General features: G+C 38.7%; 1 protein-coding gene across 1 annotated transcript in view; it reads left to right on the forward strand.

Annotated features, from left to right (window-relative positions):
• The window catches only part of St13 (ST13, Hsp70 interacting protein), a 32,603-nt gene that overhangs the window by 11,047 nt on the left and 8,205 nt on the right, over positions 1–13,351 (forward strand). Inside the window, exons 3-7 of the mRNA XM_026782683.1 lie at positions 2,612–2,684; positions 3,972–4,042; positions 6,166–6,232; positions 11,269–11,353; positions 11,486–11,596. Of these exons, the coding sequence (XP_026638484.1) occupies positions 2,612–2,684; positions 3,972–4,042; positions 6,166–6,232; positions 11,269–11,353; positions 11,486–11,596 (407 nt within the window). The remainder of the gene's footprint in view (positions 1–2,611; positions 2,685–3,971; positions 4,043–6,165; positions 6,233–11,268; positions 11,354–11,485; positions 11,597–13,351) is intronic.

Here is a 13,351-nt window from a genome sequence, read left to right on the forward strand (position 1 = left end):
CTCCGTGCCCTGCCTCTACTTTATGCCAGGTTGTCCCGCCTATACTTCCTGCCTGGCTACTGACCAATCAATGTTTATTTAAAATACAAGTGACAGACTATTGTCCCACAGTGGGCTAGCCTCTTCTACATTAATTATTAAGGTGCTTCACAGATATAATTACAGGCCATTTTGATCTGGGCAATTCTTCATTTGGGGTTTCCTTTTTTTCAGATGACCCTAAGTTTGTATCAGTTTGATGAAGTTTTTTATGATAGTGGCATAGGCCTTTAATCTTAGGGATGGTCATGCAGCCAGGCAAACCTCTGCAGCTCACTGACACTTGTATGATCTTGGGCACTATCATAGTTACTTTTCTCTTGCTGTGAGGAGACACCATAACTGAGACACCTTATAGAAAAAAAGAGCTTATTGGGGTCTTGTAGTTTCAGAGGGTTAGAGTCCATGAACATAATGGCAGGGAGCATGGCAGCAGGAAGACAAGCATGGTGATGGATGGATAACTAAGAGCTCACCTCTTGATCCACAAGCACGGGGCAGAGAAAGTGAACTGGGAATGGCATGGACTTTTGAAACCTCAGAGCCAGCCCCTAATGATACACCTCCCCCAACAAGGCCAGAGCTCTTAATCCTTGCCAAACAGTTCCACTCATTAGGTATCAAGCATTTGTATATATTTGTCCCTGGGACCCACTTTCATTTAAGTCACCACAGGCAAATTGCACAAACACCAGACATGAAGTTTTCCATATACATGTGTGTATATATAAAAGAAGACCTTTAGTTGAGTGACCCTGTTTCACAAATATGGTAAAGAGTTACTAATGAAGATGCCCAACATCCTTTGGCCTCTATGTTCATGTAATGTGCACACATATGAACATACATACATATACCACCCTGTATATCTAAATATTCTGGATTAGAATTATAACTGGTCCAAGATGAGTGTGGTGTGTACCTGTGATCTCAGCATTTGTGTGGTTAAAGCAGGATAATTGTGAATTTGAGACCAGTGTGGGCTATATATCTTAGTCACTGTGCTGTTTCTGTGAAGAGATACCATTACCAAGGCAACTCTTGTAAAGGAAAACATTTAATTGAGGGTTTGCTTATAGTTTCAGGGGGTTAGTCCATTATTATTGTGGCAGGAAGCACAGTGTTAGGCAAGGCACTGAAGCAGAAGCTGAGACCTACTTACATCCTGATCTGCAGACAGAGGGAGACAATGGACTTGGCTTGGGACTTTGAAACCCAGTGACACACACTTTTGCGCTAATAAAGCCACATGTCCTTACCCTTTCAAATAGTGCCACTCACTGGTGACTAAGCATTAAATGTATTTGCCTAAGGGGGGGGCATTTTTATTGACACTATCACACTATCTCAAACAACAAAATTATCCACAATAGAAGTATATGCTAACATACCTACAGTTTGCACATTTGTTACTCATCGAATATTTTAAAATTAAAGTTGAGACTTAAGCCATCTTGCTCTGTTTTTGGGAGACAGTCTTACTGTGTATCCCTAGCAGATCTGTAATTTCTGTAGACCAGGCTGGCCTTTTAATTCAAAGAGATATGCTGGGATTAAAGGCATGTGCCACCACTCCTGGCCTGACTTTGTTTAAGATCGCAAGGGGGAAGGAATCTAAAAGTGCAGTTAAATTACTTCTGTTCTGTTGACAGTTGGATGAGTGTATATACAGGTTGACTGGTAGTGATATAATAAAAATAACCTTCTCTTTAAAGAAGGCAGTGCAAATTTATCTCCTGTCCTTCCAGTATCAGATTAGATGAAACCATGGGGTACTAAAAGGTGGGGAGAAAAATTTGTTTTCCATCATGTTCTCTTTTAAATTCTTTTTAATTTCTTTGTGTGTTACAATTTGACAGGATACTTTCTTTGGAGTTTTCAAACTGAGCAACCCTTGGAAGCTGAAGTATTCAGAACACATTTGTCATTAAAACACCATTCCAGCAGGCAGATCTTGAGGCCAGCCGAATGAGTTCAGGATAGCCAGGACTACACAGAGAAACTCTAAAAAAAGAACAATCACAATCTGAAAATGTGCTCTTTCACATACAATCTCATGTTGTTGCCCAGAGTGTCCTCAAACTCCTGTCCTCAAACTACCCTACCCTACTGTCTTGTCTGTTTTCAGTCTTTACCATCAGTCATGTGTAGTATGGTTCATTTCACATAAAATGTTAATGTTTTCAGAGATTGGGAGTCTTGTGCAGTGTAAGCTGGCCTCCTAGACTCCTGATTCTCAGGCATCTATCTGCGTGCTGTGGTTATGGATAGGTGTTTCCATATACAGCCAAGATGTTAGATTATGGAGAGTCAGCGTATAGTGCCTGTGAAAGAATATTACCTATATGAATTATATTTGCTTTTAAGAACCTCAGACGGTTTGAATTCTAAAATACCTATCCTAAAGGTGTGGATAGGGTACCAGATCTAAAGTTAATTAGAAATGAGAAGTAAAGGAAGGATATAGTATATTTGAGTAAAATAAATTTATGTGTATATGTTATGCATACACAAACACAAAATGTGCTATGTTTTTAAGTACTGATAGCACTGTTTAATTTTCTTCTGCTAGGAAGAAAAAAGAGATGATAAGACAGAGGAAAGCATAAAGACGGATGAACCATCAAGTGAGGAGAGTGATCTAGGTGAGTAGTACATGGTAATATGTTTAGATAACCTTGGTAACTCAATCCTGTGAGTGGTATTTTTGTTTAACGGTTTATTTTTGATGCAGCATCTCAGTTTATAGCCGAGGATGATCTAAAACTGCGAGGCAGTCCTCTTGTCTCAGCCTCCTGAGTGCCAGGTGCTGTTTTTATTTACTGGTTTGGTTATAATACTGACCTACAGACTTCTTATGTGTTATAGAATTTGTCTACACCTGATTTTTGAAGTTAATTCTATTAAAATGAAATCGTATTTTGTCATTAGCTAATTTGCTCTTCTATAACTTGTGCTGTCTGAATCAGTGCCTTTAAAAACATTGTACATCTCTGGAAAATTTTTAGAGAAGTTTATTAATTTGCTGATGGGGAGGTTTTGTGAAGGTCAGAGGACAACTCTTGGGAGTCGGTTTTCTCCTTCACTGTGTTGAGTTCCAGGGAAGGAGCTCAAGTTCAGTTAATTTGCTACACTGTGTATATTACCATCATCACTACAAGAACAGTTGAAGTGGTAGTCTCTGTTAAAGTTTTCATTTGATGTGTGCAGGTTTCTGCATGTTGTCTATGCACCATGTGCGTACCTATTGCTCTCAGAAGCCAGAAGAGGACATCAGATCCCATGGAACCTGGAGTTAATGGATGGTTGGGAGCCATCATGTGGGTGCTGGGAATTGAATTGGTGTCCTCTGAAAGAATAGCCAATGTTCTTAACCACAGAGCCATCTTTTCAGCCTACCCCTAAGTAGTAGGCTTCCCTACAAATAGTTACTAGTAGTTACTTTTATTTTTTTTTAAATTTAGTTTTTTTAATCTTTTTTTTACATTTTATTTATTTATTATATATACAATATTCTGTCTGCGTGTATGTCTGCAGGCCAGAAGAGGGCACCAGACCTCATTACAGATGGTTGTGAGCCACCATGTGGTTGCCGGGAATTGAACTCAGGACCTTTGGAAGAGCAGGCAATGCTCTTAACCACTGAGCCATCTCTCCAGCCCCTAGTAGTTACTTTTAATAGGGAAATAGTTTATAATGTATCAGAGTTCAGGTGAAACTAGCTCATAGTTATACAAGCAAGTAGTTTTGTGTTTTTGAGATATTATTTATAATACCTAAAACCTCCAACATACAAACAAGTACTTTACTCCTGTGCCACACCTAGATCAGTTCATATGATATTAATAGTTTCATAAGTGATGGCTATTAGGCTTTCCCACACGTTTAGTTTAGGTTTTAATTTTTGTGTTTTTTTTTTTCAACTTCTGCAGAAATTGACAATGAAGGTGTAATTGAGCCAGACACTGATAACCCTCAAGAGATGGGAGATGAAAATGCAGAGGTAAGTTTAACGACTTAGCTTAGTTTTTCAAAGGAATTTAATAACTAAATTATAAGTAGATCAAAATATTTCAATGAATCCATTACTATAATACAGATCTAAGAAATTTTATTTTCTCTTTAACACAAAGCCGTATTTTTCATACATGGAGTGATAATTTCAGTACATATATAGTGTATACCGATCTAATCAGAGTAATTATCCTTACTTCCTCATAAAGACAGATTTAAGTATGTCATATTCTTTGGCCATGAGTATTCTCTCCCCCATCCCATTCCCCTCTAGATTACAGACTTGTAGGTCAGCATGCCATAGGCACACTTGGATATTTGTGCCTAATGCAGCGCTGTCACAGTAGCCAAGTTAGGGACTTGACCTAGTTGCCTGTCAGCCGGTGAGTTGGTTCTTCTATTGCTGTGAAAAGACACCTTGGCAGCTTCAAATCCCCAGCAACACTCCTGCAACAAGGACACATCTACTCTAACGTGTGACACCTTCTAGACGTCTCAGTTTGTCATCAGCTGGGTCTAAGCATGCAAATAAATGGGCCTATGATGATCATGCACATTCAAGCTACCACATAGATAGAAAATATGTGTGTATACATAGTGGATTTTTACCAAACCATAAAGATGAATGCAGTTATATTGATTGTTAGAAAATAGGTTCATCAGCCGGGCGGTGGTGGTACATGCCTTTAATCCCAGCACTTGGGAGGCAGAGGCAGGCGGATCTCTGTGAGTTCGAGACCAGCCTGGTCTACAGAGCTAGTTCCAGGACAGGCTCCAAAGCCACAGAGAAACCCTGTCTGGAAAAAAAAAAAAAAAAAAAGAATAGGTTCTTCTGGAGAACCTGTTAAGGGAAATATGTCAAGACTCAGACAAATACCACATTTCTTTCATTTGTGTGTCCTGGGTTGCACATAGATACATGAAGCTATTTTTATATATGTGACATAAATTTTCTTCGAATTCTTTTTATGATTTTTTAAAAGAATTTTACTTTTTCTTGTTTGTGGAAATTTTATGTGGTCTTGGAAACTATGTTTTATAGGCTTGGTTTCTGTTTTATACAATTTTTGTGGTGTACACGAGCTCTGATGTAGCTTTTGTTGTTTTTGCATTGTAAGGGTCTTATTCAGTAAATAAGCTGGCCTTGAGGTTCTAGCAATCCTCTACCTCCACCTCCTAAATGCTAAGATGACAGTGTGTGCTGCCGCACGGGCTTGCTTGGTGTTTTTCTTTCTTGTACAGATCAAGTAACTTGTCTCTTCTATTGAATTTTCTAGTTAGATATAAAGATAGCTTTCTTTTCTGTTCTTAGACAAAGCAGATTACTTCCATCTCTTCCTCCTCTTCCATCAACACCAAGACAGGTTCTCATGTAGCTCTAATTGTCCTGGAACTCTTAGTGAGACCAGGTTGGCCTTGACCGCAGATTCTCCTGCTTCTGCCTCTTGAGTATTGGGATTAAAGCTGAACTTTTAATGCATGGCATAGGTCATTTTTGCACAGCAGACTCGATAAGATGGATGTGGTTAAAGTTACCGTCAAACATTCAACTTTAGATAGGCTATTCAGCATATGTTTTTGTTAGTCATTGTGTTGTCAGCATTGTTCTTGATTTTTGTCCTCATAGCTGGTATAGGCACTCACAGGATTTTTATGGGACTAAAGTAATAAGACCTGTGTCTTCTATGATTGTAGTGTGAAAGGCAGTAGCTCACTTTTTTTTTTTTTTTTTTGGTTTTTTCGAGACAGGGTTTCTCTGTAGCTTTGGAGCCTGTCCTGGAACTAGCTCTTGTAGACCAGGCTTGCCTCGAATTCACAGAGATCCGCTTGCCTCTGCCTCCCGAGTGCTGGGATTAAAGGCGTGTGCCACCACCACCCAGCCAGTAGTTCACTTTTTATAGGGACTAGAAGAGGAAAGACAATTGGAAGGAAGCAAAACAAAAGTCCTACCTGAGGCAGAATGTGAAATGTTTGTATAAAAGATTTATACTCTCTAGTTTTTCACTACTAGAGGTGAATGCACGAATGTGTGGATAGTGACTGTCATCCACAGTGCTCTCTCTACTCATGCTTGTGTCACTAGTTCTGAAATAACCTCCAATTTTCTGTTAGATAACTGAGGAGATGATGGATCAAGCAAATGAAAAGAAGGGGGCTGCCATTGAAGCCCTAAATGATGGTGAGTAGTGTGTTCTTTTTGTGTTTCTTTAATAATGGGTATGGAATGTTTTTTTTTCCTACCTCAGTGACTGTTAATAGTGTAAACATGAAGGGTTGAATTTTTTATTTTTACCATCCTGAAGATGTTAAGATCCTAATGTCCAGCCACCCCCTTCCTCATGGCAAAGAGTTTAGAATCATTCAGCATTGGTTACATTGCTTTAGCATAGACGGATTTGACTTAGCTTCTTTCTGCATGTAATATGGCCTTTCTCTGCTCAGAAGCAGCTTTTAAAAAGATGAAAGGGGTGAGGTGGTCTTTAATCCCAGCACTGGGAGGGAGAGGCAGGTGGATCTGGGTTCAAGGCCACCCTGGTCTATAGAACTAATTCTAGGACAGGGCTACACAGAAATTCTATCTCAAAAAAGAAAGAAAAGATTTTAAAAAATCCTGGCAATCCATAACTTTTGATACAGTAATATCTTTTGGCAAGTGGTGTTTGTAGGCCAAACATCTGTTAGAATGGGACTAGAGTCCCGGAATTTTAGGTCTTCAAAAAAATTACTGTTGGTGGCAACAAGGTGGCTTAGCAGGTAAAGGGACTCATACCAAACCTAGTTGATCTGAGAGAATCACTTTCACTGGTCATCTCCTGACTTCCATGTGTTCCTTGGCATGCCCCTTCCCACCCATGCCAAAAATTTAATTAAAAATTATGTTGAGTGTTTTTTCTGCATCTATGTGTGTGCACCACGTGCGTGCCTGGTGCTTGTAGAAGCCAAGAGAGGGTGTCAGATGCCCTGGAACTGCAGCTACAGGTAATGTGAGCCAGCATGTGATACTGAGGATGAAAGTTGGCTTTTTGCAGGAGCTTTTAGCCACTGAGCCATCTCTCCAGCCCCTAAATTATAATTAAAAAATATTAGAAAGACTTGATATTATTATGTTTAGTTGAATTTAATGAGTGGTCCTAAACTTGGAACTGTTGTGACTATTATCAGTAGCATTTAATGCAGACTACATCATAACTTGGAAGGCGTGTCACTGTCATAGCTAACAGTGCTGTCACATGCTTATGCGCATTTGCACTTGATTTAGAAGATGACAAAGTTTTATTTTCAGATGAGTTTAGCTGTCTGGTTCCATATTGACTCCTTGGCTTTTTGGCATGGGAGTGGGGTTAGGATAGGGGAAGTGTTAGTCTCAGTAGTAGAGCTAGGTTAAAATGTCCACAGGACTTCTACTCTGTGGCCAAAGCTGGCGTTTATTAAACTCGAGATCTTCTCCTTCAGCCCTGTGAATGCTGGGGACTTTCGGCATTGGCATCGTCCCCAGCTCATTGTACCATCTCTTTAGTTTAGGTCCTTGTTGGCTTGTTTATTCTTTGTATTGTATTGAAGTTTTGATTGATATTTTTGGCCTTTATTAGAACTGTCTTTTTTTATTTTATTGAGAGTCATATTATGTAGCTCTAGCTGTCTTGGAACTCCCTATGGAGACTAGGCTTGCCTGGAACTCACAGAGATCCACCTGCCTATGCCTCCCAAGTGCTGGGATTAAATTTGCGTGACACCTTTACACCCAAGAACTACTGGTTACTACTGTTTTGCCTGAGTGCCAGTACATTTGAAGATTGCCATGATGTTCCTACCTACTGTGGTCAGACTACAAGTATCTATATTTTGTTTTTGTCTTTTAGAGACAGGTTCCTTTTGGTGTAGTTTAGGCAAGCCTCCAATTGTGATCCTATTGCCTCAGTCTCTTCAGTACAGGGATTAGAGATATGTGCCATTATGTATAGCTTTCTTACTTTGTTCCTCCACATGAACATGAAACTCCAATCCCCCACACACCATGGTGGGATTGACCATGGTCTTAGGATGCTATTTCCAGTTGGATTTCACTGCTCAGGAATGTTTTTCCTTGTGCTTTATTACTGCACATAAACTTGTTCACCAGTTTCATCTTTGAATTCAACCCTGTGGTTGGTAGCCAGTATCATAGTCCTTTTCCACCGTAGTTTTAATTGTCCTGCTATTTAAGTGGCTGTTCTTCTGTTCGATGTTATACGTACTAAATATAGTGTGTCTGTGTGATTTCATCAAAGCCTTTACTAACAGCCAGTGAGTAAGATGGCTCAGTGGGTGTGGGTCATGGTGTTGCCACTAGTCTTGATGAACTGAACCCACAAAGTAGGGAAAAACCTCACCCCACTCAGAGTTGACCTCTGACCTCTCGGCTTGCTCCGCTCCACTTAGAAATAAAATAAAAGACATCCCTCTTACTAGTTTTGTCTGTTCAAAGCCTGGACCCAGGCAGATTGTGAGCTACTCAGTTCCTTTGCCATATTCTCACGTACTCTTAAGTGCTGGAGAGCAGAGTATTCCAGTCCACTATTATCTCCAAGCCATTTGCTTAGCCGTTCTTTATTACTTTTGTCACTCACTTTACATGTTGTCTGTTTTTCTTACAGTCTTAACAAGATTGAACAAGAGTTACGCCATACAATAGTTGTTTCTGTTTTCCTGTTTCCAGGCAAGCTGTCAATCTGTATAAATTTGACCTAGTTCTGACCTCCTGCCCCCTAAAGACAGGGTTTCTCTGTAGCTTTGGAGCCTGTCCTGGAACTAGTTTTTGTAGACTAGGCTGGCTTCGAACTCACAGTCACAGAGATCTGCCTGCCTCTGCCTCCCGAGTGCTGGGATTAAAAGCGTGCACCACCATTACCCAGTGACCTAGTTCTGATTTTATAGTATAGATAAGTGGATCAAAACTTAACATTCTAAGTTAGGTATTCTGAGTATAACCCTGACCTGGAGTTGGCAAAGACACTTAGTTAAAACATTTGATCACACACACAAGTGCCTTACTTTGGATTCAGTTGTGGTACCTAACAATGTCAGTTTTCTACTCAAATGGCAATTTGGATTGAGTGTATTATCTACAAAGTATAAAGTAATGGCTGTTTCCTGAAAACAGTTTGCCAACGTTTGTCCTAGATAAATGCAAGGACGGTTTACTTGTTTATGGAGATGGGGGATGGAGAATAGATTTCGATGTTGAGTGGAAATTAATTATTAAATTTGGTGATGTAGTTGTAGAACATTTGTATGGAATTGTGCAAAGCCCTAGAACATGGTATATTTTTATTATTAGAAAGAATTTTGTGTAAGACACACATACACATACACAGTAGTACTAAGTAAGGCTTTTTTGGGTTGTTTTTGCTTTTTGTTTTTTGAGACAATGTCTCACTATATAGTTCTGGCTCTCTTGGAACTCACGTAGACTAAGCTGGCCTTGAACTTTGAAAAATCCACCTGCCCAAGTGCTGGAATTATTAAAGTGCAATGCCACCCCTCCGGGCACTTAAAAATTTTTGTGTGTTTTGTTTTTGTGAAGTTTGTTAAAATCCCGTATTCACTAATTGGGTAAAAATTTTCCCAACAAAGTTTTACATTTTAAAATTCTTCAGTTGTCTTGCTACTGAGAATTAAACTGAGCCATACAAAGAACTTTTCTAATTCTGTTTTTTGTTAGGTAGCTTCTCTTAAAGGACCAATTCATAAACAAAGAAAAAAAACAAAAGCTTTTGGGCCAACAAAATGGCTTTGTAGGCAAAGGTGTTGGCTACCAAGCCTGGAAATTTGAGTTCAGTCCCTGTGACTGATGAGATGAAAGGAGCTCTGAAAGTTGTCCTGATTTCTCTGCATACATGCATACACAAGTAAGAATAAATCAGTGTGATTCATTACACATAAAGCTAAGACTGTGGGGCTTGAGGATGGCTCAGTAGGACTAGAGATCCTAGCACCCATATTGGGTGTCTCACATATGTCCTTAAGTCCAGCTCCAAGGCATCCAGTGCTATATTCTAGTCCGAACATGTGTGAATACATTTATAAAAATACAGAGACAAGTAATGATAACAATGAATAAAGGTTAATGTCTTAATGGCTTGGATGTCTCTATTTTTGTGAATTCAAGGTGTTGGGAACCAGACCTGGGTCTTCTGCAAGAGCAATAAGTTTCCTGACTATTGTTCCTGCTCCCCCTTTATTTATTTATTTTTGCTTGGGGTTGGGATACTCATGCACAGTGCATGTGTAGAGGTCAGAGAACAGCTTTCAGAAGTTCATTCTGTGCTGCTACCATGTGGGTCTTTTCTTTTGAGACAGTCTCCCTACAGTCCAGGTTTCCTGGGACTAATTTGTGTAGCCTAAGCTTGCCTTCAGTTGGCAATCCTTTGACTTCTGCTTCTTGGGTGCTGGAGTTTACAAATGTGCATCTTTTTGCTTTGTCTTTTTTCCTTCAAAATTTTTTGTTTGTTGTTTTGTTTTTGAAGACTGTCTTGAGGCTTCCTCTGTAAACCAAGCTGGCCTCCCAAGTGCTGGGTTAAAAGCATATGCCACCACAGCAGACTCTTTTAAAAATTTTTTAAAATTATTTTATTATTTTATGTGTATGGGTGTCCTGGTGCCCTCAGAGGCCAGAAGAAGCCATTAGATCTCCCGTAGCTTGTATTATAGATGGTAGGAAACTGGACCTGGATCATCCAGAATAGCAGTCAGTGTTCTTAACCACTGAAGCATCTCTCTAGCCTGTTATTTAAAAAATGTTACGGTACTGGCTGCTCAATAATAGTTCATTCATGCTTGTTGAAAAGTACATGTCATTAAGCTATGTCTCCCATCTTTAGCAGTCTTTTCTCTTGTTAAAAAAATAGACTGAGAAGGTTGGAGAGATGGTTCAGAGGTTAAGAGCACTGCCTGCTCTTTCAGACAATTCCCACCAACCACATGGTGGCTCACAACCATCTCTAATGAGATCTGGTGCCCTTTTCAGGTTTGCAGGCATACATGCAGGCAGGACACCATACATAATAAATAAATAAATAAATAAATAAATAAATAAATAAATAAATAAATAAATAAATATTTAATAAAACGGACTGAGAAAAGGATGTATAATTCTTAATCAGATTAAAAAGTCAAAGTATTTTATTAATATTTTTGTCCTTTGGATATTTCTTAGTAAGTATTCTTTCACTTCAGGTGAGCTGCAGAAAGCAATTGACTTGTTCACTGATGCCATCAAGCTAAATCCTCGCTTGGCTATTTTGTATGCCAAGAGAGCCAGGTAAGAACACTTAAGTACAAAAGTACCTTTTATAGACTTTTTTCCTTCTTTAAGTAATTTTGATTCTGTAGAAATCCCAAAGGTTTTATTGTTTGAAGCAACATTTTTCTTAATACTATCTTGGTTTTTTAGTGTGTTCGTCAAATTACAGAAGCCAAATGCTGCTATCCGAGACTGTGACAGAGCCATTGAAATAAACCCTGATTCAGCTCAGCCTTACAAGTGGCGAGGGAAAGCACACAGGTAAAAGAGCAAACGGCTGGGGAAATGGCTTAACTGTTGACAGTGCTTGGAGGACTGAGTTTGACCCATAGGTAGTAGTGGTGCACACCTGTTTTCATCTCTGTTCATGCCTGAACTATATCAGCTTCTCAGTGGACCTGAGAGTCACGGAACTTCACCAGGAAACAAACACTTGTGAAACACTTAAGTTTTACCATTAGAAATAATTACCAAACTGGGTGAAAATGCCTTTTATTCAGATTTTTTTTTTTAAGGTTTCCGTTATTGATTAAGGAGGTTTCGGGTTGGGTTTTTCATTTTTTGTTCTTTTTTTTTTTTGGTTTTTTTTTTTTTTTTAAGACAGGGTTTCTCTTAGTAACAACACTGGCTGTTCTTAGAACTCACTTTTTAGACCAGGTTCGCCTCAAACTTTCAGAGATCTGCTTGCCTTCTCCAAGTGCTGGGGTTAGAGGTGTGTGCTACCACTGTCTGGAGAGAATGGATATTTTTTGCACAAATGTATTAAATGACTCACAGTAGTGACTTTTATGAAGGCACTTCTCAAAGAGAAAGGTTGAAATAAATGTATCAATGCTGTGTAGGTGGAGGAGACACTTAACATGTTGTTTGATATCTTGGAAATCTGCCATTAGTTCTCAGGTGGTGATCTGCTGTCTAATACGAGCATGCTCTCATCTTGTGCCTGGCTGGTTACAGATTTAGAATAAACTTAAGAGACAATAGTTTAATTTATTTTTATGGGCTCTAAAATCTGTGTGGTAGGGTGGGTGTACTTACTGCTTCTGTTACTGTTACTTCAATGACACAACCAAGAAAAAGTATCTTTAGAAATTCATGATTTGAATGAAGAATGTTTAAATTGCATTTATGCTAAAATTTTCAATTATAAACTGAATGTTTGCCATTTAAGTCTTTGTCCCTATGTAATTTTATAAACCTACCATATATGTAACAGTGTTTCGTAATTATTATCTTAGCACAGCATACCCTCCAAGTTAGTTGAAAATTTTTTCTTGACAGTTAGGATTGTTCTTAAGAATATAGCTCATTCAAAATATGTGGCTAAAACAAAATATTTTGAAAGATAATTTTAGGTTTTGGGGGGGAGTTGTTAAATGTGATATTCACATTCCTATTCATATTTGGGTTTAGAGTTTGCTTTATCATTTTTTATTACATATATCTTGAGGGAGTGGCAGTATTTCATGTCATGGTATATGTGTTCTCCACCTTTTTTTTAAAGATAGATTTATTTATTTATGTGTACAGTATTCTACCTGCATACCAGAAGAGGGTACTATAGATGGTTGTGAGCCACCATGTTGTTGGTGGGAATTGAACTCAGGACCTCTGGAAGAGCAGCCAGTGCTCTTAACCCCTGAGCCATCTCTCCAGCCCCCTCCACTTCATTTTCAACTGCCTCTCCACCCCTAGTCTTTTAGTTCTGAGTCTTAGTTTGGGTTGTTTTCTCAATAAAGCAGACCCCTGGCCATGGCTTTCCCTTCAGTCCTACAAAGAAAATACCATGTAAAATGTCTTTGATGTTAAAAAATTACTGCTTTACCTCCTCCTTTTAAATACTTTAGAATTATTGTGGAAATTTCAGTTTCATCAAATTTTTAGAATGTTACCCATAATGGTAACACAGTTTTTAAATTGGTTGCTTAAAAATTTGTAATTTATAATTAACTGGAAACTTTCTGTTATTCTGCTTTTTGTAAGTGGCTCTTTCAGTGATTTTTTTTTTTTTTTTTT

The sequence above is a fragment of the Microtus ochrogaster genome, chromosome 15 (genome assembly GCF_000317375.1).
Source record: "Microtus ochrogaster isolate Prairie Vole_2 chromosome 15, MicOch1.0, whole genome shotgun sequence".
NCBI lineage: Eukaryota > Metazoa > Chordata > Mammalia > Rodentia > Cricetidae > Microtus > Microtus ochrogaster.